The sequence below is a fragment of the Jaculus jaculus genome, chromosome 16, assembly GCF_020740685.1.
Source record: "Jaculus jaculus isolate mJacJac1 chromosome 16, mJacJac1.mat.Y.cur, whole genome shotgun sequence".
Taxonomy (NCBI): Eukaryota; Metazoa; Chordata; class Mammalia; order Rodentia; family Dipodidae; genus Jaculus; species Jaculus jaculus.
Genome location: NC_059117.1, coordinates 16,449,850 through 16,475,788, shown reverse-complemented (window position 1 = coordinate 16,475,788; position 25,939 = coordinate 16,449,850). Strand labels below are relative to the sequence as shown.

General features: G+C 39.5%; 2 protein-coding genes across 3 annotated transcripts in view; one reads left to right on the top strand and one right to left on the bottom strand.

Annotated features, from left to right (window-relative positions):
* Rsbn1l (round spermatid basic protein 1 like) overlaps positions 1-13,291 on the top strand; it is a 71,801-nt gene extending 58,510 nt beyond the window's left edge. Inside the window, exons 5-8 of the mRNA XM_045135818.1 lie at positions 1,155-1,297; positions 6,609-6,776; positions 7,992-8,100; positions 9,737-13,291. Of these exons, the coding sequence (XP_044991753.1) occupies positions 1,155-1,297; positions 6,609-6,776; positions 7,992-8,100; positions 9,737-10,375 (1,059 nt within the window). The 3' untranslated portion in view covers positions 10,376-13,291. The remainder of the gene's footprint in view (positions 1-1,154; positions 1,298-6,608; positions 6,777-7,991; positions 8,101-9,736) is intronic.
* Positions 13,292-19,837: 6,546 nt separating this feature from the next.
* Tmem60 (transmembrane protein 60) lies at positions 19,838-25,616 on the bottom strand. Of its 2 annotated transcripts, none has more exons than XM_012947609.2 (2): positions 25,399-25,616; positions 19,838-20,508 (listed from the first exon to the last, which is right to left on the bottom strand). In XM_012947609.2, the coding sequence occupies exon 2, from the start codon at positions 20,459-20,461 to the stop codon at positions 20,060-20,062; it is 402 nt and encodes a 133-aa protein (XP_012803063.1). In that variant the 5' UTR covers positions 20,462-20,508; positions 25,399-25,616; the 3' UTR covers positions 19,838-20,059. The 2 variants fall into 2 exon arrangements, with proteins under 2 accessions (XP_012803063.1, XP_044991925.1); XM_045135990.1 differs by lacking the exon at positions 25,399-25,616 and adding an exon at positions 25,104-25,391.
* Between the last annotated feature and the right edge of the window lie 323 nt (positions 25,617-25,939).

Here is a 25,939-nt window from a genome sequence, read left to right as displayed (position 1 = left end):
CCCTCCCAAGTGCTGAGATTATAGGTGTGCATCACCACCCCTGGATTTTTTAAAAAAGTATTTTTTTTTTGCAAGGAGAGGGGAGAGGGAGGGACGGGAGGAAAGAGGGAGAGAATTGAGAATGAATGAATGAGAATGAGAGCACCAAGGCCAATTGATACTGTAAATGCACTTCAGAAGCATGCACTACTTTGTGTATCTGGCTTTATGTGAGTACTGGATAATTGAATCCAGGCCAGCAGGCTTTGCAAACAAGTGCCTTGAACTGCTGAGCCACCTCCCTAGCCCAATTTTACTTAGACTCTATTCTATTTCCTTTTCTTTCCCTCTTTTACTTAAATTTTTTCCTTATTTATTTATTTATTTATTTATTTTGAGATAATAGACATGCCAGGGCCTCTAGCCACAATGAATTCCAGATGCATGCTCCATCATGTGCATCTGGCTTACGTGGGTTCTGGGGAATAAAGTCTGGGTTCTTAGGCTTCACAGGCAAGTGCCTTAACTGCTAAGCCATCTCTCCAGCCCCCTCTTTTATTCTTTTTAAACTTTTTGTTTTCTATTCCTTTTAACTAGTCACATCAACGAAATTGGTTACAATTATTATCAGATATTTTACAAAACACTCACTGTCTGTCTGTCCGCCCGCCCATCCATCCATCCATCCATCCATCCATCCATCCATCCATCCATCTATCTATATCTGTCTTCTGTCTGTTTTTAAGTCTTTATAACTGTCTGTCTGTCCATCTGAGATAATACAAATAGGTGTGCCAGGGCCTCTTGCAGCTGCAAACAGATTCTAGACACGTGCTACTTTGTATGTTTGGTTTTATGTGGGTACTGGGGAATTGAACCCAGGCCATCAGCCTTTACAAGGAAGCAATTTAATCACTGAGTCATCTCTCCAGTCTGGAGCAGTATTCTTTAGTGTATATTTGAAGGTTATATATACTTTGTTTTTTTGTTTTTTTATTTTTCGAGGCAAGGTCTCATTCTAATCCAGGCTGACCTGGAACTCAATTTGTAGCTGAGGATGGCCTTGAACTCATGGTGATCCTCCTACTTCAGCCTTCCTAGTGTGAGCCACTATACCCTACTTTGAAGATATATCTTGAAAATAATTCATATATATTTTACTGTGTGTTTTCTAGTGCACACTGCCATGGGGAACACTATCTAGTCTAAAATTAGAGAGTCGAAAAGATAGTGACGATGGTCCCATCATGTGGGTACGTCCAGGAGAACAAATGATACCTGTGGCTGATATGCCAAAGTCACCCTTCAAAAGGAAAAGGTATGTTGGATACAAACTTTTATTTCTGGGGATTGATATTTGTATGTTTTTTGCATGATTAAGTTGTGTGTGTGTGTGTGTGTGTGTGTGTGTGTGTGTGTGTATGTAAACAGGAGGAAGGAGAAGTTTAGAGCATAATTGAAATTTAAATTCAAATGTAGCTCATGCTTATATAATTGGTTATAAAAATTCACAACACAACCTGGCGTGGTGGCGTACGCCTTTAATCCTAGCACGTGGGAGGCAGAGGTAGGAGGATCACCATGAGTTTGAGGCCATCCTGAGACTACATAGTGAATTCCAGGTCAGCCTGAGCTAGAGTGAAATGCTACCTAGAACACCCCCCTCCAAAATATAAAGAAAAATAAAAAATTCACAACAAATGTAACATGAAGATCAGCAAATGGTATTAAATTACAACCAGGAATGGTAAAGACACCACTTGAACAGAGAAATAATAAAATACTTTGGAATAATTTTTTAAAAAATTATTTATTTATTTATTTGAGAGCGACAGACACAGAGAGAAAGACAGATAGGGGGAGAGAGAGAGAATGGGTGCGCCAGGGCTTCCAGCTTCTGCAAACAAACTCCAGACGCGTGCGCCCCCTTGTGCATCTGGCTAACGTGGGACCTGGGGAACCGAGCCTCGAACCGGGGTCCTTAGGCTTCACAGGCAAGCGCCCAACCGCTAAGCCATCTCTCCAGCCCAGTTTGGAATAAATTTAACAACTACTTAGAAGTTCTATTTAGAAAATTAAACCATCATTGTTTTTGGTTTGTCGAGGTAGGGTCTCACTCTAGTTCAGGCTGACTTGGAATTCACTATGTAGTCTCAGGGTGGCATCGAATTTATGGTAATCCTCCTACCTCTGCCTCCTGATTGCTGGGATTAAAGGCTTGTGCCACCATGCCCCTGGTCCTGAAAACTAAACCATCTTATGAAAGGACACAAAATAATACATATGGAAGGTCCACTTGTGGTCTGGTTTGGAGAAGAATGATAATCCATTACATTTTTGTGCATTTCAGTTGGACTTAACACGTAAAGCACTAGGAGATTAAAATTCAACAGGAAGAAAACAGAGAAGTAAGGAGGAGCTTGCTTCTAGAAATTATTGTAAAAACTCAAAGCATTGGATTAGGGTAGGGTCTGTAAGTAGGTCTGGGTATATAAAAAATTTACTATAAAAGACACAGAGAAAAGAATAATAGTGGAGATACTGGTATCCTGTCCGAAAGAAAATAGAGGCAGAGCTTCCACCTCATACAAAAGTTAGAGACTAACAGATAAACAATATAAAAGAATCAGCATACCGTTTTCAAAACTGGAAGAGGTTCTTCCCTCACAAAACAAAAGAGTTTTGTACAGTGGTGGTATTATTAGAGAGGTAGGTATCAACAACAAAGTTCAAAGCCATGATTGACTGAATGAAAACACTGGTGCCAGTTAATGAGCCAAAGAAAATTCACAAGCTAATGAGAAAAATGTAAAACAACCAATAGTGGCAGGCACATACATTATTTTGAAGAAAACATTTTTTCTCATTTTGATAAAGTTACTATTGTTTTGATTGATAAAAATTATTAATAAATTGACAGGTTGGTAAGCATGTGAAATAGCAGTCTTTTTAAGATATAATTTAAAATTTTTTTAGAATTAACTTCCATGATTGTAAACAATATTCCATGGTAATTCCCTCTCCCTGCTTTCCCCTTTGAAACTCCATTCTCCATCATATCCCCTCCCCCTCTCAATCAGCCTCTCTTTTGGAGGAGCACATTGTAAAGAGTCCTGCCCTTCCTTTGGCTCTTACATTCTTCCTGCCACTTCTTCCTCAATGGACCCTGAGCCTTGGAAGGTGTCCAAGAGAGATTGCAGCGTTGAGCACTGTTCTGTCATCACTTCTCAGCACTGTGGTGCCTTCTGAGTCATCCCAAGGTCATTGTCATCTGAAAAAAGGAGCTTCTTTAACCAAAAGTCAAAGTAGCATTAATACATGGGTATGATCATTAAGAGAAATGCTTACCAGGCAGTTTGATAAGCTTAGTATACACATTTAGCCAGATACCAACAGACATTACACCCCTAGGGCTTAAGACTACCCCTGTTGTAGGTTTTCAGGGATGTAGTCCCTCTCATGGAGTAGGCCTCCAGTCCAATTAGAGAGCAGTTGGTTTCTCCATAACAGATGTGCCAGTATTGCACCTGTTGGCTCATTGACCTGGCAGGCCAAATTTGAGGCATGCAGTGTCCACTGTTGAGTATCTCCACTGGTGATTTCTCTCTCTCCCATTGAACTGCGTGCAGTGTGGTTTTTCCAGCTTTCTGTCAGCTGGTCTAACATGGAGGAGGTTTTTAGCTCAGTTCCAGGAGGATTTCTCAGTGGCCTTGCAGCCCAAGTATGTGGAGTCTTCAGCAATAGGGTCTTACCATCTATTCCTGGTGGGAAACCAAGGGCCTTGGCAATGGCCTATAATGTTTTGGGGCCATCAGGGACCTCCCTGGCCAACAACTCACCGGAAGGTATCACATCTCTGGCACTGAAAATTTTCTAATAACAATTTACAGCTTCTGAGTATTCCATTGTCCAAAAAAGTAGGTTTCCATATGACTTATTTATATCCTCTTAGATTTTGATTAGCCCTCCCTCCACCTTTCCTTTACTCAGTCTCCTCCCCTGACCTTACTTAGGATTTTTCACCCCCATTAATCTGTTCTTTTACTTACTTATGTAAAAATATAGTGCCCCCTCCCTCCCTTTTTATTCCCTTTCTATCCTTTCTAGCTTGTAATACTATTTTTGTAAAAAGAAACATAATAAAATAAGACCCCATTTGTAAATATTTATTTACATAGTTAAGTATGGTGGTGGCTCACACCTGTAATACCAGCACAAGGGAAGTTGAAGCAAGTTGATTGTTATGAACTCGAGGCTGTGATACATAAAACCGTGTCTCAAAATGTGTGTGTATAGAATAGCTTTGGACAAAAAGTACACCAAATTAACCTTGTGATCATGGAGTAAATGCTTGGTGAGACCATGGCTTTTTCTGTATTAAATTTATTCTCATGGTTATAATGATTATAAAAAAAGAAAAAGTCAAAATGAAAAATGTCATTGAATAGACAGTTGGATATATAACTTAAAGGGACTATGTTGGTTTATTACTAAAGCGTAACTAACATCTAGTAGTGTCTGCTGCTTAGTAAATAGCTGGGTGAGGGCTGGAGAGATGGCTTAACAGTTAAGGCATGTGTGAAGTCTCAGGACCCAGGTTTGACTCCCCAGTACCCATGTAAGCCAGATGCACAAGGTGGCACGTGTGTCTGGGGTTTGCAGTGGCTGGAGGCCCTGGTACACCTATTCTATCTGCTTTTTTTTCTCTCTCGCTTTCAATCAAATAAAAATAAAATAAATAATTGGGTTAGTGGACTTTTACATGTTAATTTTTCAAGTTGATAACAATGGTAACATTGATGTTTCTGAGTTTATTACTTGTTTCAGGACATTTGAGAATCTGAAAGTCCCTTGACAGAACAGGCAGACACACAAACTTAGATATAATTTAAGGAGACTCATCAGTCCCCTGAAGAACTTCCATGTACCTCAGGATTTCTGTCTCTCAGTACATGTGATGACTTCACATCATGTTATAGTCTAACTTATAACAGACTGTGCTAGGTTCGCTATTAAGTGTTGCACATGCATTAAGTTATTTGAATGTGATGGTAATGTAACCAGGCTGTTTGTTTTCTGTAGGAAGCAATAATACTCCCTCCATCCCTCCCTTTATCCGTCCAAACCTCCCTGAGTAGCAATCTGATTTGTCAAGATTATCTGATTCACAAACCTCAGTGCCCTAGGCAGTATCTAGCGCATAGCATCTGTTTTGTAAATATCGGATTATTGCATTTTAAAATTTTGTTCTAGAAGTATGTCTAGTGTTAGCCAAGTGATCTGAGTGGGGGCATGGCCACATACAATTTAGACCCCCCCTCCCGTGAAGAGACTAGGTACAATAGCCTGTAGTTTCCTCTTGGGGATAGGTTTTAGACCCCCCCTCTTTCTCAGGTGGATGCTAGAAATCTCAGATAATTTTGAACCTTATATATGCTATATTTTCCTCTGTGTTTGCATCCCTATGATAAAGTTTAATTTGTAAATTATGCACTGTAAGATTATTAACTAATAAAACAGCACAGTGTGCCATAATGTGAAAAAAGGTATGGGGATATCTTCTTAACACATGCTATGCTTTCACTTTTCCACTATAGGAAACAACACTGTAGCTTTTCTTTGATGTGAGTGAATTGTCAGTAACACTACTATTGCTCTTTAATGCCAGTGTTCAGCTAAATAAGGTTATTTAACAAAAGCACTTAAGGATATTGAGATAGTTAATTTGATACTGCAAACAGCTGTGGAATGACAAATGGGCAGGTCATTAAGTAGACTGGGCAAAGAGATGATTTGTATCCTGGGCAGGACTAAGTGTGATAGTGTAAGGTTTCATTAGTGCTCTCAGGATGGTGAGCAACTTAAAATTCATGAATTGTTTTTTTTCTGGAATTTCCCATTTAATATTTTCAAAGCATTTGGCTGTATGTGATTTAAACAGGCAATTGGACAACTGAATGGGGACTATAGTTAGGAGAGGACTACTGTGTAGATAAACCTAAGATAGATTGTAATTTTATTTCTTACCAAAGTAATTTTTTCGTTAAATCTGCCACTTTTGTGAAAGCTGTATTAGAAACAAGGTAATTTAGGTGGTGCACGTCTTTAATCCCAGCACTCAGGAGGCAGAGTTAGGAGGATCACTGAAAGTTCGAGACCAGCCTGAGACTGCATAGTAAATTCCAAGGCAGCCTGGGCTAGAGCAAGACCTTACCTTAAAAAATGAAACAAGGGCTGGAGAGATGGCTTAGCGGTTAAGGTGCTTGCTTGCAAAGCCAAAGGTCAGGTTTGACTCCCCAGGACCCACATAAGCCAGATGCACAATGGGGTGCACATAGCAGAGTTCGTTTGCATTGGCTTGAGGCCCTGGAGTACCTATTCTCTCCCTGTCTCTCTGTCTACCTGCCTATTTCTGTATCTCAAATAAACAAATAAAAATAAAATATTTTAAAAAATGAAACAAAACAACAACAACAAAAAGAAAGGAATTTATATGCGCATTTTTATTCATTTTAAAAATAGAACTTGATTTGAAATAGTGTAGTGTTTCCTTTTGTCTGAATTATAAGATTATTGAAAGTTTGGTAGGATCAGAAGTAAGCCTCAGTATGTCAACTTTTTAAAAACAGAACTACCAATGAAATAAAAAACCTTCAGTACCTACCTCGAACCAGTGAGCCTCGAGAGATGCTCTTTGAAGACAGGACGAGAGCCCACGCAGATCACATAGGACAAGGCTTTGAACGACAGACCACGGCTGCTGTTGGAGTGCTGAAGGCTGTGCACTGTGGAGAGTGGTATGTAGAGCTAGTGTGCTATGCTTTTATTTTCATGATGGTTCTGGTGCTGGAACCCAGGTCATGTGCGTGCTAGTTACTGCTAGTTAATGAAAAGCTTTCTTCGTTTCTAACTTGGTTTTTTGGAGGGAGGGAAGGGGGAGGAAATTTAAAAAAATTTTCACTTACTATGGAAACACTGATAAAATGGTTTCATTCTCTCTCAAACCTGTATTTGTATAGTCTAACTGTACTAAAGATTTTATTCTTTGTTTTGTGTGTATGTGTAGTGTGATGGATGTCATGTATGCATCTATGTGTGCAGATATGCGCACCTCATACTCCATTATTGCTCACCCACGTACTTTTTTTCCTGAGATAGAGTTCCTCCTTAACTTGTAGCCTCTGTCAGCAAGCCCCAGTCATTCTCCAGTTCTCAGTGCCCTGACCCCTGACTGTACTGGGGTTACAGCTGTATATGGCCATGCCCACCTTCTGTGTAGGTTCTGGGGAGTCAACTTGTTGGTCTCCAATCTCTAGCCTGAGGCACTTATGCTAAAGTAGCAAATACTCATGCCACTAGACATCTCCCCAGTCTTGTTTACAAGTCTTTATTTACATTTTATCATTATCTACTTCATAATATACAATTAAATGTTAACCATAATTACCCTACTATGTTATAGAAAACCAGGTTATTCTTCCTACCCACATGTACCATTAACCATCCTCTCTCTGCCTCCCATTTTTCCATTTCTGACTCTCTAGTACCCACTATTCTGTTCCTTGTTTGTTTAAAAGCAGCTCTTTTAGCATACACATATAAGTGAGAATGTGTATATGTGTGTGTGTGTGTGTGTGTGTGTTTCTGCACTTGCCTCTCATTTCACTTAACAGGATGCCCTCAACTTCTTTTATGTAATATTTGCAATTTCACTTTATTTTTTTATGAGAGAGACAGAGAGACACAGAATGGTGTGTCAGGGCCTCCAGCCACTGCAGATGAACTCCAGACACACGTGCCACCCTGTGTTTGGCTACATAGGTTCTGGGGAATTGAACCTGGGTCCTTAGGCGTTGTAGGCAAGTGCCTTAATCACTAAAGCCATTTCTCCATCCTTAGAGTGGTTTTTCAGTTACATTTATCATTATATGTGGGAAGACTTTGGTATTGATCATAATGTAAATTTGTTTGGAAACATTAATAGCAGACTCTTTATTATCACCCATTTTTAGGGCTGATCAGCCCCGAATAACCAAAGATGTCATTTGTTTTCATGCGGAAGATTTCTTAGAAGTAGTTCAACGACTGCAGTTAGATTTACATGAGCCTCCACTGTCCCAGGTACAATTTAAATAGTTGTTATCTTTATATTTATTGTGAAAAACACTTGTCTTTATTATTATTTTGTGTTCTTTTATTTTCTTGTATTTTATTACCTGTATTTTTCTACCAACTCATTAAAAAAAAAACCCAGTTTGTAAGAGCAATCTACATCTTTTTTTCTTCTCCGAAATGCTTTTAAAGCACAGTCCAGTGCAGATTTATTTCCCCAGCTTTTCTCTTGCTTTCTACCTTGTCACTTCTTCTTCTTCTTCTTCTTCTTTTTTTTTTCTCAAGGTAGGGTCTTACTATGGCTCAGCTGACCTGGAATTCACTATGTAGTCTCAGGGTGGCCTCGAACTCTTGGCGATCCTCCTACCTCTGCCTCCTGAGTGCTGGGATTAAAGGCATGCATCACCATGCCCGGCTTTAGTCACTTCTTTTTAAAAACATTTTTTGTAGATTTGAAAAAAAAATTGAGAGAGAGAGGCAGAGAGAGAGAAGTGGGGTAGGGAAGAGGCTATGAATTGGCTTGCCAGGGCCTTTACTCACTGCAAATGAACTCCAGATACATGCGCCACTTTGTGCATCTGGCTTACATGGGTCCTGGGGAATTAGACCTGGACCCTTTGGCTTTGCAGTCAAGTGCTTTACTTAGCTACTATGCCTTCTCTCCAGTCACTTACAACATTTTTTTGGCCTTCTTTTATTTTATTTGAAACACATAGCAAGGGAGGGAGAGAGGGAGGGAGGGAGGAAGAGAGAGAGAGAGAGAGAGAGAGAGAGGGAGAGGGAGGGAGGGAGGGAAGGAGAGAGGGAGGGAAGGAGAGAGGGAGGGAGAGAATGGGGCACACAGGGAATCTAGCCAGTGTAAATGAACTCCAGATGCATGTGTCACTTTGTACATCTGGCTTAAGTGGGACCTGGATAATCAAACCTGGGTCCTTAGGCTTCACAGGCAAGCACCTTAACCACTAAGCCATCTCTCCAGCCCTTCAAACATTTTTTCTTGGGCTGGAGAGATGGCTTAGCGGTTAAGCGCTTGCCTGTGAAGCCTAAGGACCCCGGTTCGAGGCTCGGTTCCCCAGGTCCCACGTTAGCCAGATGCACAAGGGGGCGCACGTGTCTGGAGTTCGTTTGCAGAGGCTGGAAGCCCTGGCACGCCCATTCTCTCTCTCTCCCTCTATCTGTCTTTCTCTCTGTGTCTGTCGCTCTCAAATAAATAAATAAAAATGCTTTAAAAAAATGTATTTCCTTTAATTAAGAACTTGTGAAATTATAGTTTAAAAAAATTTAAAAAAAAACATTTTTTCTTTTCTTTTCTCTTTTCTTCTCTCCCTCTCTCTCTTTCTTTCTTTTTGAGGTAGGGTCTCACTTTAGCTAAGGCTGACCTGGAATTCTCTATGTAGTCCCTGAGTGGCCTTGAACTCATGGTGATCCTCCTACCTCTGCCTCCTGAGTGCTGGGATTAAAGGCGTGCACCACCATGCCCAGCCCTTAAAATTTTTTATTGAGAACTTTAATATAAGAATGTACTATAATTTGACCTTTCTCTTGTCTCACTATTCTCTTGGTTCCTTTTCCCTCTCTGCTATCTTTGTTCCTCACTGCTCTACTGAGTTCTTACTTGTATTTTTTATTTCTTTTCTTTTTTTAGTGTGTCCAGTGGGTTGATGATGCAAAACTTAATCAACTGAGAAGAGAAGGCATTCGCTATGCCAGGATTCAGCTGTATGATAATGACATTTATTTTATCCCAAGGAACGTTGTTCATCAGTTCAAGACAGTTTCAGCTGTGTGCAGTTTAGCCTGGCATGTACGGCTTAAATTATATCATGCTGAGGAGGACACTTCTCACAGTACAGACACACATGACACAGGAACATTACCAGGTCCCACATCGTCAGTTCTTGGACCTTACACTGGCAACGTGAATTGTGCTGTAAGAAAAACCTCCTTGGACTCTGTTCTTTCAGACAAACTTCATTCTAAATGTGAATTACAGCAGATTAAACATGAATCTACTGCATCTGTAAGAATCAAGGAAGAACCTGGGAATGTTACTATTTCTGAAAAGACTAAAGCATCGAATAATATAGATGGCAAGAATGTTAAGGCAAAATTGGATCATGTTCAGTTTACAGATTTTACGACGGACACAGATTCTAAATTTGAAAATAACAAGAAGGAATTTAAGGAAGATTTGTGTACTGGAAATCTCATAAATCTAGTTGATACAAGGCAACATGGCTCCATACACTCAAATCAAGATAAAAGTGATGACATTTTGTGCTAAATTTGTATATAAGATTTAAATAGTTTTAAAATAATGATTCATGGAATCTGAAAGCAAGCCCGGGACTTGCTCTCAAGTCTGTTACAAAACATAGTTTATGTAGCTTTGTAACATTCCTCAGTGCCTGTCCATAACTGTGAAGCACTTAGGGCCAGATGCACTGTAAACATTGCAGGTTAAAACATAAAGGAGTCTTTAAAATGTCATTTGAGTTGGAGTTGTAGGTTTTAGAATACAGCTGACATTAACATATAGTATATAAATACATATATATATATATATTTTGTAATATGAGCCAGAATTCTTTTTTTGACAATTTCAGGCTTTTCCATAGAGCTTATTTATACCAATTTTTTTTTTCATTTTAAATGTGTCAGCACTGTAGTGTAAATAGCTTTTTAAAGATCTTTTTAGTGTGATTTATACTGAAATGTGAGCCACCTAATAAAGGTTCATAATAAATATATTTTCTTTTGAGTTTGGAAAGATAAAGTGACAATTCAGTTAAATTGTTTGATATGCTTCTCTCTGCTGGTATATCCATTTCAAATGGTGATAGAGTGCAAATGTATGTATTCAAATCTAGTAATTATTTATATTCCCCACACTGTGGATCATTTTCAAAATCCAGGATTCAGTTATGAAAGTATATGTGTGTTTGTGCACATGCGTGTATGGAAATGTACATATGTATATCATTTTTCACATTTTCTTAAATTGATAAATTGGGCTCAACTTCCTGGACTACATTTCAAAATATTTATATTCAACAATAAGAACACAATTTAATTAGTGGAATTTAAGAAAACTGGGAGAAACAAGGTATGTTGATGATACCTAATCCTTTTAAAGAAGTTATGTGGCCAGATTCTTTAGCCCTTACATAAATTTTCTTTATTATATAAGGAATAGAAATAAGGAATACAAATAACCACTTGTACTATGCTTAGTAGTACCTGAGTAAAAATGTTTAGTTGTGAGCAATTAAAAGTCCTCTTTTACATTTTTCTTAGCGAATGGAAGAAAATTGTGACAAAGACAAAATTGTGAATAATGGCAATGACAATGACTTAACATGTAGAGGTATAACTACCAAAGTGATGTTACCTTGTCTTTCTCAGGATGCCCTCCACACCCTCCTTCACAAGGCAAACAACTTGGTGTACTTCCTCTTTAGATAGTCCAGAAAGTCTGCTGTGGTAGGAAATGGGCTTGCCAGTGCCTCACTAAGGACGGGTAAAACAGTCTGCTTGCTGATGGACTTCATTATCTCAAACGAAGTACTTCTGTCACTAAAAGTTAAACAAGTGCTTGATGTGTGTCAAGGTGGATGTAAGGAACTCTACTTTCTGCAGATTTGTTTTGCTCTTTGTTTTATTCTCAGCCCACCCTTATTCTGACGACTTTCTGTTGGCTTTCCTTGTGCTGCTTTTTGGGACACTGCTGCTGTTTCTTTTTCACCTCAATGATGGTGCCCACCACACGTTTCATACTTCTAATAGGAAGAAGCTGTTTAGAAAAATGCATTTCACCAGAACAAATAATTCACTGCAGCAGTGATGTTGGTTCTGCCCCCTAGCTTCATAAGAAGACAAATGCAATAGGAGATCAGTGTGTTCAGGGGATAAGGAAGTTCAGGGGATGAAGAAGCTGAAAATCATGACAGTGTAAATAAGGGTTTTGTTTTATGTGTAATCATCATCGCCTCCAAAGTTAATTCTGGTTAAAGCTAAATTTAGTGATTCACACCTACCTTTTTGGGATATAAAAGTTCTTAACAAACCAGTATTGAAAATAGGAAGGGATAGGGTTGAAATTTAGTCTTTAAGCTGTAGGTAATCTATTTAAGAAGGTATTTTATTTCCAGTTTTTTCAGTAGCATATACATAGACGCATTGAGGTCCGACTTTTAAGTAAATGTCTTTAGGGTGTCTCTCCAAAATATGAGCCTTAAAATTTTAAGTTAAAAGAAGACATAGCTAGAGCAATTATAGTTGTTGCTTTTAGGTATTGTTTCTTATGTAACCTGTAGTGAAACTTAACCCATAATGCAAGAATTTAATTGCTTTGTAAGATGCATACATCTCGGTGGAGGTGTGAAGTATATGTAAACCGGTAGGTTTAAGAGTTCGAGATAAAGCCTTATTACAGACTTGAGTCATGCTTGCGTGCCTGACCTTACGGGTTACTTTAAAATCCTCTTCAGATGTAGTCTGAGAATTTACCACCATTGTTACACACACACACCTTTATATTTTAATATTGCATTATTAATAGTTTCCTAGATAGAACATTCCACTTCTTTATCTGAATATAAATTTTTGTTTTTATTTCCAGTATCTTGAACCAGAACGATAAAGCACTTAATATTTATAGTTTTAATATGGCCATATGCTGTAGAGAATAAATGTTATATAAATTATTAAATTGATACACAGACCTTTACATGAAAACTTAGGTACCTCAGTGGTGTTTGCTATAGTGTTTTTTCTTCTTCATTTTCCCTATTTTTGTTTATATCCTCTTAACTAAGTAATATATATTCCATACTCAGGTTAGCAAAAGAATTAAACATTTTTGATATTTAGTTTTGAATTTAAATTTACTAAGCCATATATTCATTACCTTCCTTGCCACAAGACTGTTGACCTTAAAGATTAGGTTAATCCAGCACAATGTGTGTGTGTGTGTGTGTGTGTGTGTGTGTGTGTGTGTGTGTGTATGTGTGTGTATGTGTGCATGCGTTTGTTTCCACAAACGGGTGATGTTATTGAGGGTAGGAAAGATTTTCTTTCTTAGGTCAAGCCTTTAAGGTATGTACTTAATGTAACTGAGAGTAAAACAGTTTTTCCCAAATATTATAATATGGCAGGTAAGATTTTTTTGTAAATAATAAACTAGTACTGTTTTGATAAATTTGCTTTCAGTTATTTTTGGACAAGTTTATTGACATGTAAAACAGATATTTTACTCATTTTACATTTAGCAAAGGTACATATTTGTCTCTGGAGTTTGAGGGGTTCTTTGTCTTCCACCTTTCAATAAATACTAAGATTGATGACCACAATCTTCTTACCTTTGTTTTGTAATTATTGAATTTGAGGTATTTAAATCTCAGCATCTTTAAGTTATTTTGTCTTAAAAGTCTACAAAATCTTGAAAGTGATTCTAATATGAAAATCTCTTTTATCCTTCTAAAAACTACTGAATTGAATTACATCACTTGATAGTAATGTTGAGGTTTCCTTAAAGCTTGTAGGTAGGTCTGAGAGCTGGAATGGCATAATGAATACCTTCCCTAGATATGACTCTTTCAGGAAGGAAGGATAAGCATGTCATTCTTTACAAAAAAATGACATGATGGGTTTTAGATTTTTGGAATAGTGGAAGAACTCCTTATTCTTCAACCTGATTATTGGGTTTGTTTACCTACTTTGATCGGTCAACAAAATTTTAGTGACTTTAACATACACTGCTTAATTAAACCTATTTTACTGACCGTTCATTTTATATAATTAAGCTAAAAACTCAGGAGTATTTCAAATTGTTTTCCATCCCAACTTTTTTTTTATTTATTCATTCTTCGGTTAGGATTCTTGCTACTCAGGATTGAACCCAGGGCCTCACTCACGTTAGGCAAATGCTCTATTACTGAGCTACAAAGTCTTAAGTTGTCCAGGCTGCTCTTCAACTCACTATAGCCCTTGTGATTCTCCTGCCTCAGCTTCCTAAGTGGCTAAGATCCAGTTTGTCCTTTTCTTTTTTAAATGTCTCACTCTAGGTCAGGCTACCTGGGATTCACTATGTAGTCTCAGGGTGGCCTTGAACTCAGTCATTCTCTTACCTCTGCCTCCTGAGTGCTGGGATTAAAGGTGTGCGCCACCACGCCTAGCTCTCCTGGCTTTTTTGTTCAGTTCCTATAGCCTACTATATACTGCAGCTTAAACTATAATAATATCAAATAGCCCCCAAAAGATTATTTTCATTTTAAGAGACTAAGAGATGTGTGTACTATCTACTTGGTGAAAGGGACATCACACTGCATTTCAGGCTCTTCCTGGTTTTCAGACAGTCAGAATGGAAATTAGCTGAGAAAAAAAAATATAGGAAGGATTTATATTAACTAGAAATTAAAGTGAAATGTATTACTTCTGTTGTTAGTTTTCTGTGATGGCTACCCAGAACTGTACTGCAAAAATATGAGAACTCTGGGTCCTGAAATTAATTTGGGTAGTTTGGTTCCCATTCTCACAAGATTTTTTTCACTGAAATTTTGTTTAACTGAGCTACATTTTTAGTTTTTGTTTTTAAAGAGAAAGAGAGAGAGAGAAATGGTGTGCCAGGGCCTCTGCCACTACAGTAGACCTCCAGATGCTTATGCTACCTAGTCGCCATGTGCAACCTTGTGCTTGCCTCACCTTTGTGTGTCTGGCTTATGTGGGATTTTGAGAGTCCAACATGGGTTCTTAGGCTTTGCAGGCAAGCGCCTTAAAACTGCTAAGCCTTCTCTCCAGCCCTGAGCCACATTTTTTACATGATGAATTTCATTTGTTGTTTTTAAAAACAACCTTTTGCTTAAGCTTGGCTTTTGTTAGTGCTCTCATTTTTCTCCAGTTAAGTTTTCGGAACTCTGTGCCTTTGTTTCCTCATCTTTCACTCCTTCCTCATTTCACTGCAGTTTCATTTTAATCCTCATGTTTCACTGCTTGGCAGAACTGGTGTTCTCAAAGGCCATCTTTTGATACCAAATCTGCTGGCAAGACTTCTTAGAATTTCACTCTAACCTCCTCATCACCTACTATTTCTATTGATTATTTCTTTTCTTTTCTTTTTTTTTTTTTTTATAAGCAGGGTCTCATTCTAGTTAAGACTGACCTGGAATTTACTATGTAGTCTCAGGGTGGCCTCGAACTCATGGCGATCCTCCTACCTCTGCCTCCCGAGTGCTGGGATCAAAGGCGTGAGCCACCACATCTGGATTAGCATCTACTGTTTCTTAAAACTGTATTCTTTTTTGTTTATTTTTGGTTTTCTTTTTTTTTAATCTTATTTTATTTTTTCTCAATTTTTAAAACATTTTCCATGATTATAAAAAATATCCCATGGTAATACCCTCCCTTCCCCCACTTTCCCCTTTGAAATTCCATTCTCCATTATATCCCCTCCCCATCTCAATAAGTCTTTTATTTTGATGTCGTGATCTTTCCCTCCTCTTACAACGGTCTTGTGTAGGTAGTGTCAGGCACTATGAGGTCATGGATATCAAGGCCATTTTATGTCTGGAGGGTAGTTTTTGGTTTTCTTTGGAAGGTTTTTCTTGTCTCGCAACTATTATTTAACCATTATCTTTCCTTTAGGTCTGTTTACTGTATACCAGGATTTTCAGCTAGCCTAGTTTTTTATTTGTTTTAATTATTCATATGTCAAATGTAATTCTCCCCTATTCTGTCTTGTCCTCAATCATTAGTTGCTCCTTTTCTCTCTAATTTGGTTACTGACATCACTATCTACATAGACAACTAATGGTAATGTGATTTTTCTTTTTCCCTAATGTATGAGGTTTCACATTGACTCTAGAAATGCATATATTGTCTTCTTAGTCACAGTGGATGGATGTTTCACTTATACTCTTTAAAGTAGTCTAAAATGTAGGCTGCATGCAGTCTCAGCCTTCCTTTCACAGTTCAATCCATTCTGTCGCCCCCCAGGTTGATCTATGATAGGTAGGATTCGTGCTCTTTTGTTTGGAAACATGCTTTTCTGAAGAGTAAAGGCCAGCCATATGCTTAGTCTAGTAATGTAAAGCCTTCAGTGTTCTTCTTTATTGCATGTACCAGGCAGTCTCTTCCATCTGGCTTGCCTGACTTTCAGTTTCAGCAGTATTTATGTGGTTATTGGTTCCTAGATCCATTTTTCATAACCAAGTCTCCACATGTGTAAGTATTCTCTATAAAGTGGTATATAGGATTTGTCTATTACCTTGGCATATCCTCCTGTATATATTTAAAATCATTTCTGGATTACTTACTACCTAATTCAAGTCAAGGCTCTGTAAAGATGCTACATTGTTTAGGGAATAATGATCTGATGAGGAAGCCCTGTGGATATGGAGTGCTGACATGCTTGCTTGTGGTGTGTTTTGTGTACTTTTTAGAATTCTGGACCAGAACAGTGAAATCTGACTTCTGTCTTCAGCCCTCCACTGAAGCATCATTTCCGTATTGCCTTTACTGGTTTCATTCCAGCTGCTCACTCTGCAGAGCTAGTTCTTTGTTCACACACCATACGTACTGATAACGTGTATGCTAGGCTAGAGCTGAATCATGAACTACAGGTTAGGCATTTTCTTCTGTCAGTTGTCACACCTAATGTCTACTCTACAAGTATTCTTGGTGTTTAATTAAGGAGGGAACAGAAGAACCTTAGGGAAGGGGGAAACAAATTATGTAGGTTTCATAATTTAAAAAGTTACTGATTTTAATATGATTCTAGGACTGTGTTGCAGACAGCTTCAGCTGAGATGAACTTTCAGACTAGGCACAGTTATAGAGGAAGGGATTTATTAAAGCTTACAGATCCAGGGGAAGTTCCATAATAGCAGAAGAAGCTGTCCTGCTTTCACAGGGCCAAACACACAGAGAGAAAAACAAGCCTAAAAGTCAAAAGCCACACAGCACACTTCAGGAACTCCAGGTAGAACTAAGCACTTTGCATTGTCTTTAGATTGGAATCTCAAATCCACCACCACACCTTAGGGCTGGACCCAAAGATTCACCTCCTCCAGCCAGGTGGCTGCAGATTCAAACTACAAACTAATAAAACACTGAATATATTGAGGGCCATCTACTCAAACTCTCAGACTTTAACCAAGAAAATTAGATCACAGGATACTGTTGAATACCAAGTTTCTGTTTTATACTATAATCTTTTGGATACTGTTTTAGGTAGCCAGTAGATAGGCAAGACCTTGGCAGTTTGAAGAGAGGCAGTATTGTGTAAAGCAATTAAACTGGTAAAACAGCCTGGCATTTAGAACTAGCTTTCTCAAAGATACTGAAAGTTAGAGCAGATTAATGATTTTTAACAAGGCCCTAAATGATCAAAATAGCAACTGTAACCACCATCTTAATTATCTCTCATAATCTGAGGTGGAATTTATTTTTATGTCTTATTTGGTAAAGTGGTTAGGCTATCAGAAAATCATTGTTTAAGCTTTTGTGGTTCTCCTTGACACTATAGACATTTAAAAATCAGAAATTCTGAAACATGACGACAAACTGCACTAAGTTTTAGAGCTTGTACCCATTTTGTTGCAGAGTGGGACCAGTACATAAAGGTGACATTTTTCAGTCAATCCTATAAAGCCATTTCATTGGCATAATAGACTGAATGCACTTGTATAACTGCAGCTGATGCTTAATACACGTGTATTAAAAAAAGGAATCACACACTTGTACAGCCCTGAGAAAATCACTTCACTTTGTTGATCTCACCTGTAAGTGGGAGAATACCAACTCTGTTAACTGGTGAAAATTAATCAACAGAACATGTCAGATGCTTATTTAGCATGCTGCTTGGCTTAAAGACACACTCAGTGTTATGCTTCTGCTGTTGGAAATGAGAAAGTCAAAATAGAAGAGCAGTTTTGGGTCACAATTTCATCATCAAAGTTTCTTTTATGTATTCTAGCTTTGGGGCAGAAGGTAGGTATATAAGGAAAGTTTTATAAAGGGCAGTCAAGGTCAAGTTGTGCTGGGAGTGAGTAAACATTTAAAAAGTCTGTCACTGGCCGGGTGTGGTGGCGCATGCCTGTAATCTCAGCACTAGGGAGGCAGAGGCCACCCTGAGACTCCATAGTGAATTCCAGGTCAGCCTGGGCTAGAGTGAAACCCTACCTCGAAAAACAAAAACAACAACAACAGAAGTCTGTCATAGATTGCCCATTTCTCTCAGTGTATGGATAGTGGCAATACACTGTTAGAATATGACTGACTCAAATACAGAGCAAGCAAAACGAGAGTAAAACGTCGAAGTGTAAGGCACATTTCTCATACAAACTTCACTACATGTTATCTACCTAGTACTTTGTTTTCTAGGAAGGATCTCACTCTAGTCCAGGCTGATTTGTAACTCACTGTGCTAGGATTAAAGGTTTATGCTGCCATATCCGCCTGCTTACCTAAAATTTCATAATGAACAGTTTCCACCAATGCTTCTCATTTTTACCAACCTACATTTGGAGTCATTTTCTTAACATATCTATATTTATATTTAATAGAAGCCCTGGCTTTATTTCATTTACTTTAGCTTCATTTTCACCATTAGAATAAGGTGTCCTGCCCTGTTCTGTCCCATAGTGCTGACACTGTAACTATGTATCTTATGTCATGAAGTAGGACCACACTGATAGCTTGGGGTTACTCAGCAAACAACCAATCAACATTAAAGGAAATTCCATTGCTAGTCGGTAATTTATTACTAAATGCTAAAAGGACCAATAATTTTCCTCCCAATAGAGAACTAGTTTCTTGTCATGACTTGGGTGCCTACCTACTCTGTAGGAAAAGGATTCTATGGTTTGCTTTCCTCTCGCTGCCATGTCTGCTTTTTAGCCAACATCAGTTCCATTTACTTGCTGAACTGTGGAAAAGTAAAGTGGAAAGCAGTAGTCTGTAAGGTCAATAATGTTAAAACTAGAGTAAACTCTACTCCAAGTATAGCTCTCAGTATTTTGTTTTGACAACTCCCTTGGAGTATGTTCCAAAACATATAGCTAGCTGAGGGTGGGTTGTTCAAAAGATCCATAAACCACATTTCAGGAAGATGTTTGTTCACAAGTTGCTTTTAATCAGAAATTATAATAACCCTGCCCAAACAAGTTATATGTCTGCGCTAACCTGAAAAATAATGGCCTCAGTAAGAGTCTTGGATGTTTCTTTCTGGAGGTAGTGTTTTTATTTTATTTTTGAATGTTTTTTTAATGCTTTTAAAAAAAATGGAGGGAGAGAATGGGTTCTAGCCACTGTGAACGAACTCCACATGCAGGCATCCTTGTGCATCTACCTTAAGAGGGTCCTAGGGAATCAAACTTGGGTCCTTTGGCTTTGCAAGCAAGTGCCTTAGCTGCTAAGCCATCTCTCCAGCACCCCCCTTTTTAAAAAAAATATTTTTATTTATTGGGTAGTGTTTATAACAGCAATGTATTTCTATATTATAAAGGTATAGCTAAAGGTGAACTTGAGAAAAACCTGTCAAATTCCCAGATTTGTTCTGAATGTGAACATAAAGTAACATCCCTAATTATTTCAGTAATTGCCTTTTTCCTTCATAAATTTAGAAAGCATCACCATTTACTATGCTTGTACCAGAGCCACAACATAGTAAACTACTATCCAATTATGTACTTACTTTAAATATTGACCACATACTTAAAACAGGTAATTCAAGAGTCATGGAAAAAAATAAGGTTGAAAACAAACTTTATTTACATAGGATGATGACAGTATCACTAACTCAAATACTGAATAATTCAGCTTTGGGTTGACTCACCAGTCCTGTTTCATGGAAGTAGTGTAAGACTACATTTGGTATTTTCCACTCAGTTCTTGAAGCTTTGTGAAGTTTCAGAACACTTTTATTACAGCTTGTTGAAAGCAAAAGAAAGTGAGATGATGTGCTTAGAAGTCAGTCTCTCACAAAAAAGACATTATATCCCAGTTCTGTTAAAGCCCCAGCCAGTAAGGCCCACAAAGGAATGAAGACATAGGAGAGATTCATGGTAGTAAACTGTTCGAGTTTAGCACACAGTGCGAGGCAGAAGGCTAATTTAAGTAACATTGCGATGAGGTACCAGGCTTTCTTTTTAATGCTGTGTGATCCATGCCGAGGGTCAAAGCCAGATTTACACTGCCCAGCCATTTTCACAATCAGCATCACCAGAAGGATAGTGTCGAATATCCAGACTGGAATAAAGATGAGGAACCAGTTCCAAGGCGCCTTCTCATCCAGCTTCAACACCAACATGATCAAGAAGAGCAATGTGAAAAGCCAGGTGAGTAGTACTCTCTGAGCCAAGGACATTCTCATTTAAACAGTTGAAAGGAGGTTGTTGCAGGGTTGAAATGAAATATATCCTAAGGGGGGAAGTCAAGATTTGATACTGGAAAACCCAAAACCCAAACCCTCCATTTCCATTCCTAATTGAACACAGTTGCTTTATTTCCCACTTCATAGACTCCAATTTTGAAAACATTCTAGTATGCTTCCTTTGAAAACTTCTGAACCTTTTAGAAATCACTGACAGTATGTTCATTATTTCTTATAGCTCATACTAAAATTTTTAGTACATACCCCACGTATAAGCTTTATTCAAAATGAGTCTGTTCCCTCTTAACCTCCATCTACATTTGCAAGCCTATTTTTTCCTTCAATTTCAGTGGGTTCTAAAAGCATCTAAAAACCAGAGCTGTGAAAAAGAGGTGGTATGAAGCTTTGTAAGGATAGACTAATTAGTAAAAATTGTGAGAATAAAAAGCTTGTAAAGATATTGCTGGGCTAAATATATAGAAAGCATGCACATTTCTGGATTTTCATATAATCAGTTTCTTATGTTTTTAAATTCTAAGGTTGATTCTTCCTAAAGTAGACCACTTAAAAACCTGAGGCATTTTTCAATTATTAGAAGTTAATTTTTTTAAGAATATTTTTATTTGCAAGAGAAGAAAAGAAAAAGGGGGAGGGAGAGAATGAGAATGGGCATGCCAGGGCCTCCTGCCATTGAAAATGAACTGCACATGCATGTGCCACACTGTGCATCTGGCTTTATGTAGGTACTGGGGAATTGAACCCAGGCTGTCAAGGTTTCGCAAGCAAGTGTCTTAACCAATGAACCATCTCTCCAGTCCTGGAACTAATTTTTTTTATCACTGTTTCAACAATCTATTTTTAAATGTTTATTTGAGAGAGAAAGAGGCAGAGAGAGTGAGAATGAGTTTGGGTGCATAGGGCTTCCTTCCACTGCAAATGACTCCAGATGCATGTGCCACTTTGTGTATTTGGCTTTAGGTGGTTACTGGGGAATTGAACCTGGGCCATCAGGCTTTGCAAGCAAGTGCCTTTAACAACTAAGCCATCTTGTCAGCTCCCAATCTATATTTTTATTTTGCAATAAAACTGAGATTTGCTATTAATCTAGGACATGTACTAACATCTGGGAGGCCTAGTATATACTCACTTTTTTTTCCCCCATACTACTGTTTTCCAGAATAATTTAATTTTACTTTTTATGGGCTTTTATTTATTTATTTAGCTTTTTTTAAAAAATTTATTTGAGAGCGACAGACACAGAGAGAAAGACAGACAGAGGGAGAGAGAGAGAATGGGCGCGCCAGGGCTTCCAGCCTCTGCAAACGAACTCCAGATGCGTGCGCCCCCTTGTGCATCTGGCTAACGTGGGACCTGGGGAACCGAGCCTCGAACTGGGGTCCTTAGGCTTCACAGGCAAGCGCTTAACCGCTAAGCCATCTCTCCAGCCCTTTAGCTGGTTCTTAAAGGGAGTAAAATAACCTATTGAGGATGGAAGAAAGTCGAGAAAGCCCAGACCAGTTGGATATAATTCAGGGCTCACATTGAGAAATTGAGATTCAGAAAGAGGGTGCGGAGAATAGTTCCTTTGCTCCTGCCACAGAATGCTGGAATGTGTCTCCTGCAGAATATTTTAAAAACATTATTAACACTTGCAAGAAAGAGAATGTGTGTGGGGAAGGTAGGGCCTTTGCCAGTGCAAATGAGCTCCAGACACACATGCCACTTTTGCATCTGTCTTTAAGTAGGTACTGGGGAATTGAACCCCTGCTGGTATCCTGTGCAAGCAAGTGCCTTAATCATTGGGCCATCTCTCCAGCCCATATTTTCTGCATTTCACTTTCAATAACATTACTAATATTGTTTTTCAAGGTAAGGTATCACACTGGTTCGGGCTGGTCTTGAAATCACAGCAATCCTCCTTCCTCTGTGTTCTGAGTGCTGGGATTAAAGTCATGAACCACCACGCCTGGCTAACATTACTAATTCTTAAAAACATGCACTGTAAATTATTATTATTTTGGTTTTTCCAGGTAGGGTTTCACTCTAGTCCATGCTGACCTGGAATAAACTATGTAGTCTCAGGGTGGCCTTGAACTCACGGTGATCCTCCTACATCTGCCTCTCGAGTGCTGGGACTAAAGGAGTGCACCACCACACCCGGTGCATTATAAATTATTTATTTGCATGCAGATATGGATGTGCCAGGCAGTCCTGTTGCTGCAAACAAATGCCAGATGCTTGTGTTACTTTTTGCATCAGGTTTATGTGAGTGGCTTAGGAATTGAACCCGACAGGAAGGCTTTTGTAAGGAAGCACCTTTAACCATTGAGCCATCTTCCCAACCTCCAGTGTAATAGCTTAGATATAAGTGTGCATTTTATTTAATCTTCACATATTGGCCTCCAGAAACTTTCTCCACTTTTTATACCAACCTTATGAGCAACAAGATTAGTAGTTAAGTACAATGGGAAATCAGAAGCTAGACTGAATGCAGTCATCAGAGGAGTCAACAGAAAACAAGGAAATGGAAACAGTTGAGAACATTTTATTCCCTTGAGCTATTTGGAGCAGACAAAATGACATTTAAGAGGCCAGATTAAGAAAGGAGAAATAAATTTTTAGAAAGGGAGATTAAATATAATGATAAGCTCATGGCAAATGACAGGTTGAAAATCAGCTGGAGAGATGGTTTAATAGTTAAGGCAGTTGCCTGCAAAGCATTAGGATCCAGGTTCAATTCCCAGTAGCTACATAAAGCCAGATGCACGAGGTGGCACATGCGTCTGGAGGTCATTTGCAGTGGCTGGAGACCCTGTCATGCCCATTCTCCCTGTTGGCCTCCTTCTTTTAAATAAATAAAATAAAATAGGCTGGAGAGATGGCCTAGCGGTTAAGGTGCTTGCCTGTGAACCCCTAAGGACACAGGTTTGATTCCCCAGCACCCATGTAAGCCAGATGCACAAGACGGCACATGTGTCTGGAGTTTGTTTGCAGTGGCTAGAGGCCCTGGTGTGCCCATTCTCTCTCTCTGCCCATCTTAAATTAAAAAGAAAAAGAAAATCATTGTAGATTGGTGGGAAGAGAAAGATCAGAATGGCAGAGGTACGAGGCAGGGCTCAGAAGATGCAGGAAGAAACAAAGAAAAGCAGAAGTTGGTTAGATGGACCAAATGCCCTAAGTAGTGTGCTTAAGTTTTAGAATGGCTTTGGTGCAATGCACATCTCTTAGTAGGATGGTAATCATGGTAGAAGAGTACACCTCTCTTGCATTTCTTTTCTTTTTCACTTGTATTTATTTGAGAGAAAATGGGCATGTCAGGTCCTCCAGCCATTGCAAACAAACTCCAGACACACGTGCCCCCTTGTGCATCTGGCTTATGTGGGTCCTGGAGAGCCCAACTGGGATCTTTTGGCTTTGTAGGCAAAAGCCTTTAACTGCTAAGCCATCTCTCCAGCCCCACATCTCTTGTACTTCAGTTAGATATGAGTGTTCTAACCTCTTTGTCCTCAGAGAACTATCTACCTGAACTTGTTTTCTTAGTTGGCAAATGCTTCATGATGCAGTACTTGTGTTCCCAGGAAAGCATTTTCTGCACTGGTCTCTCTTCCTTGCCAGAGGCTAGGAATGAGAATGGAGTGTAATGTGAGACTGAGTTGGAGACATGTGGGTTGATTAAAAACTACAGATGCAGTTCATCTTGTAAATGTTTTCTCTATCCAACCTGTGATCTTTTTTCATTTTTATTTTCTTTTATTTTTTTTTTTTAAGCAGGGCCTCACTCTAGCCCAGGCTGACTTGGAATTCATTCTATAGCCCAAAATGACCTTTAATTCATGGTGTTCCTCCAGTCTCAGCCTCCTGAGTGCTTGGATTAAAGACATGTGCCACCAGACTTGGCTCTATGAGCAAATTTGAAGAAAAATTTACATTAACACACATGCTTGAATGTATCTTTATGGTTTGTCATTTCATGAGAGCAGCTTCATTTTCTCCTAAAGGACTGAGTAGTGACTAGTCATTGTTGGGTGGCTGCACTCAACACAGGTACTCTAGGACCAGAGATGAAAGGAGGCAAGGGCATAATCTTATTGTGGCAATGTGTTTAAGATGTGGGGTGCAATAATGTACAGTTGCAGGAAAATAGAGCAAGGGAAGTACCTTGCTGACATGTAAATGATGCTCAAAGGAATGTGTAGTTCAAACTTGAGCTACAATGGTAAAACATGACTCCAGTTTTACAAAAACATCATTAGTCTAAGCAAACTTTAGTGCTTTCTGCCATCACTTTCCTTTTTCATGGGAGGATCAAGTGTGCTCCAAGAGTAAAATATTTCCCACCTAAGGTGGTCATTTCTGGTACCTGGAACATAATTATGATCAGTAGGAGACATCTTCAGAGTTCCCCTATATGGAAATCTACGGGGCCTTTATGTTATCACCTGTGTGTGTACGCCAGTGTTCAGACCCGTCCACAGTCCTTTCCGCACCACCCCATTTCCCCTCTCGCAACAGTAAAGGAACAACACGAAACTTGCCTCATCCCAAAGGTAGTTTGCTTAATGAGCCTACAATTCCCTCTACATAATAAATAAGTAAATGGCTTTTCCAAACTCACATGCTGCACCAGTCTGGGCCAACTTACCCATCCTTCAAAGGAACGACACTCTGCTTTGTAACTTCGCTGGCTTGTAGGCCCTTCTTGTCCCCGGAACTTCAGGATGCTCCTAAACTACCCTGGTCGTTGGGCGGCTAACGGAGCTCTATCCCGACCGCTCCCCCTGCTTTCTGGGCTGCAGGCTCAGCCCACTTTTGGAAGTGGATGCGGCTTTTGCACGAAGCACATCCAGTGGCCCTCGTGCCAGCAATGCGGGTGCGTCTGGGAGTGACAGGGTGAGGGGCGGCTCGTCCCGGGGTCGAGGGCCGAGCTCCTGACTCACCTGGCAGCGCGGCAGGAAGGAACAGCGCAGAGGGCAGCGAAGGACGGGGGATCGGCCAGTGTGGGTCCTCGTTCTTTCCCACGCCTTCCCCCCCATTAAATCCTAACCCGTCACATGATAATTATGAAAAAGGCTCAGTTCCGTCTCTGCAAACAGCCGGGGCAGCGACTCTCCCAGATCTACCTCTGGGCCCCGCCCACATCCGGGGCTGGTTCTCACCGTCCCTGGACCTATCGTATTGGGTAGAGACGCCACCGAGTCTGGGTTCAGAGGCCCGTCTCCCCGCGGCCATTGGACCATTTGGTCGCTAATGCAAACCAACTGACCCGACAAAAAGGCGGTCATCGTCCCACTGGGCCCGCCTCTCGTTTCTACAGGCTGAGGGAAAAGTCAATCTTGGATTTCCTCTGTTCTCATTGGGCGCCTAGGTGTCAATCCTATCAGCCAGGGCTCGGCTCGGCCCCGCCCCGACGCAACGCCCCGCCCCGCCGCTGCTCGGGCCCGCCCCCCTTGCCTGGGCGTGGAGACTTTCCAGGCTCCG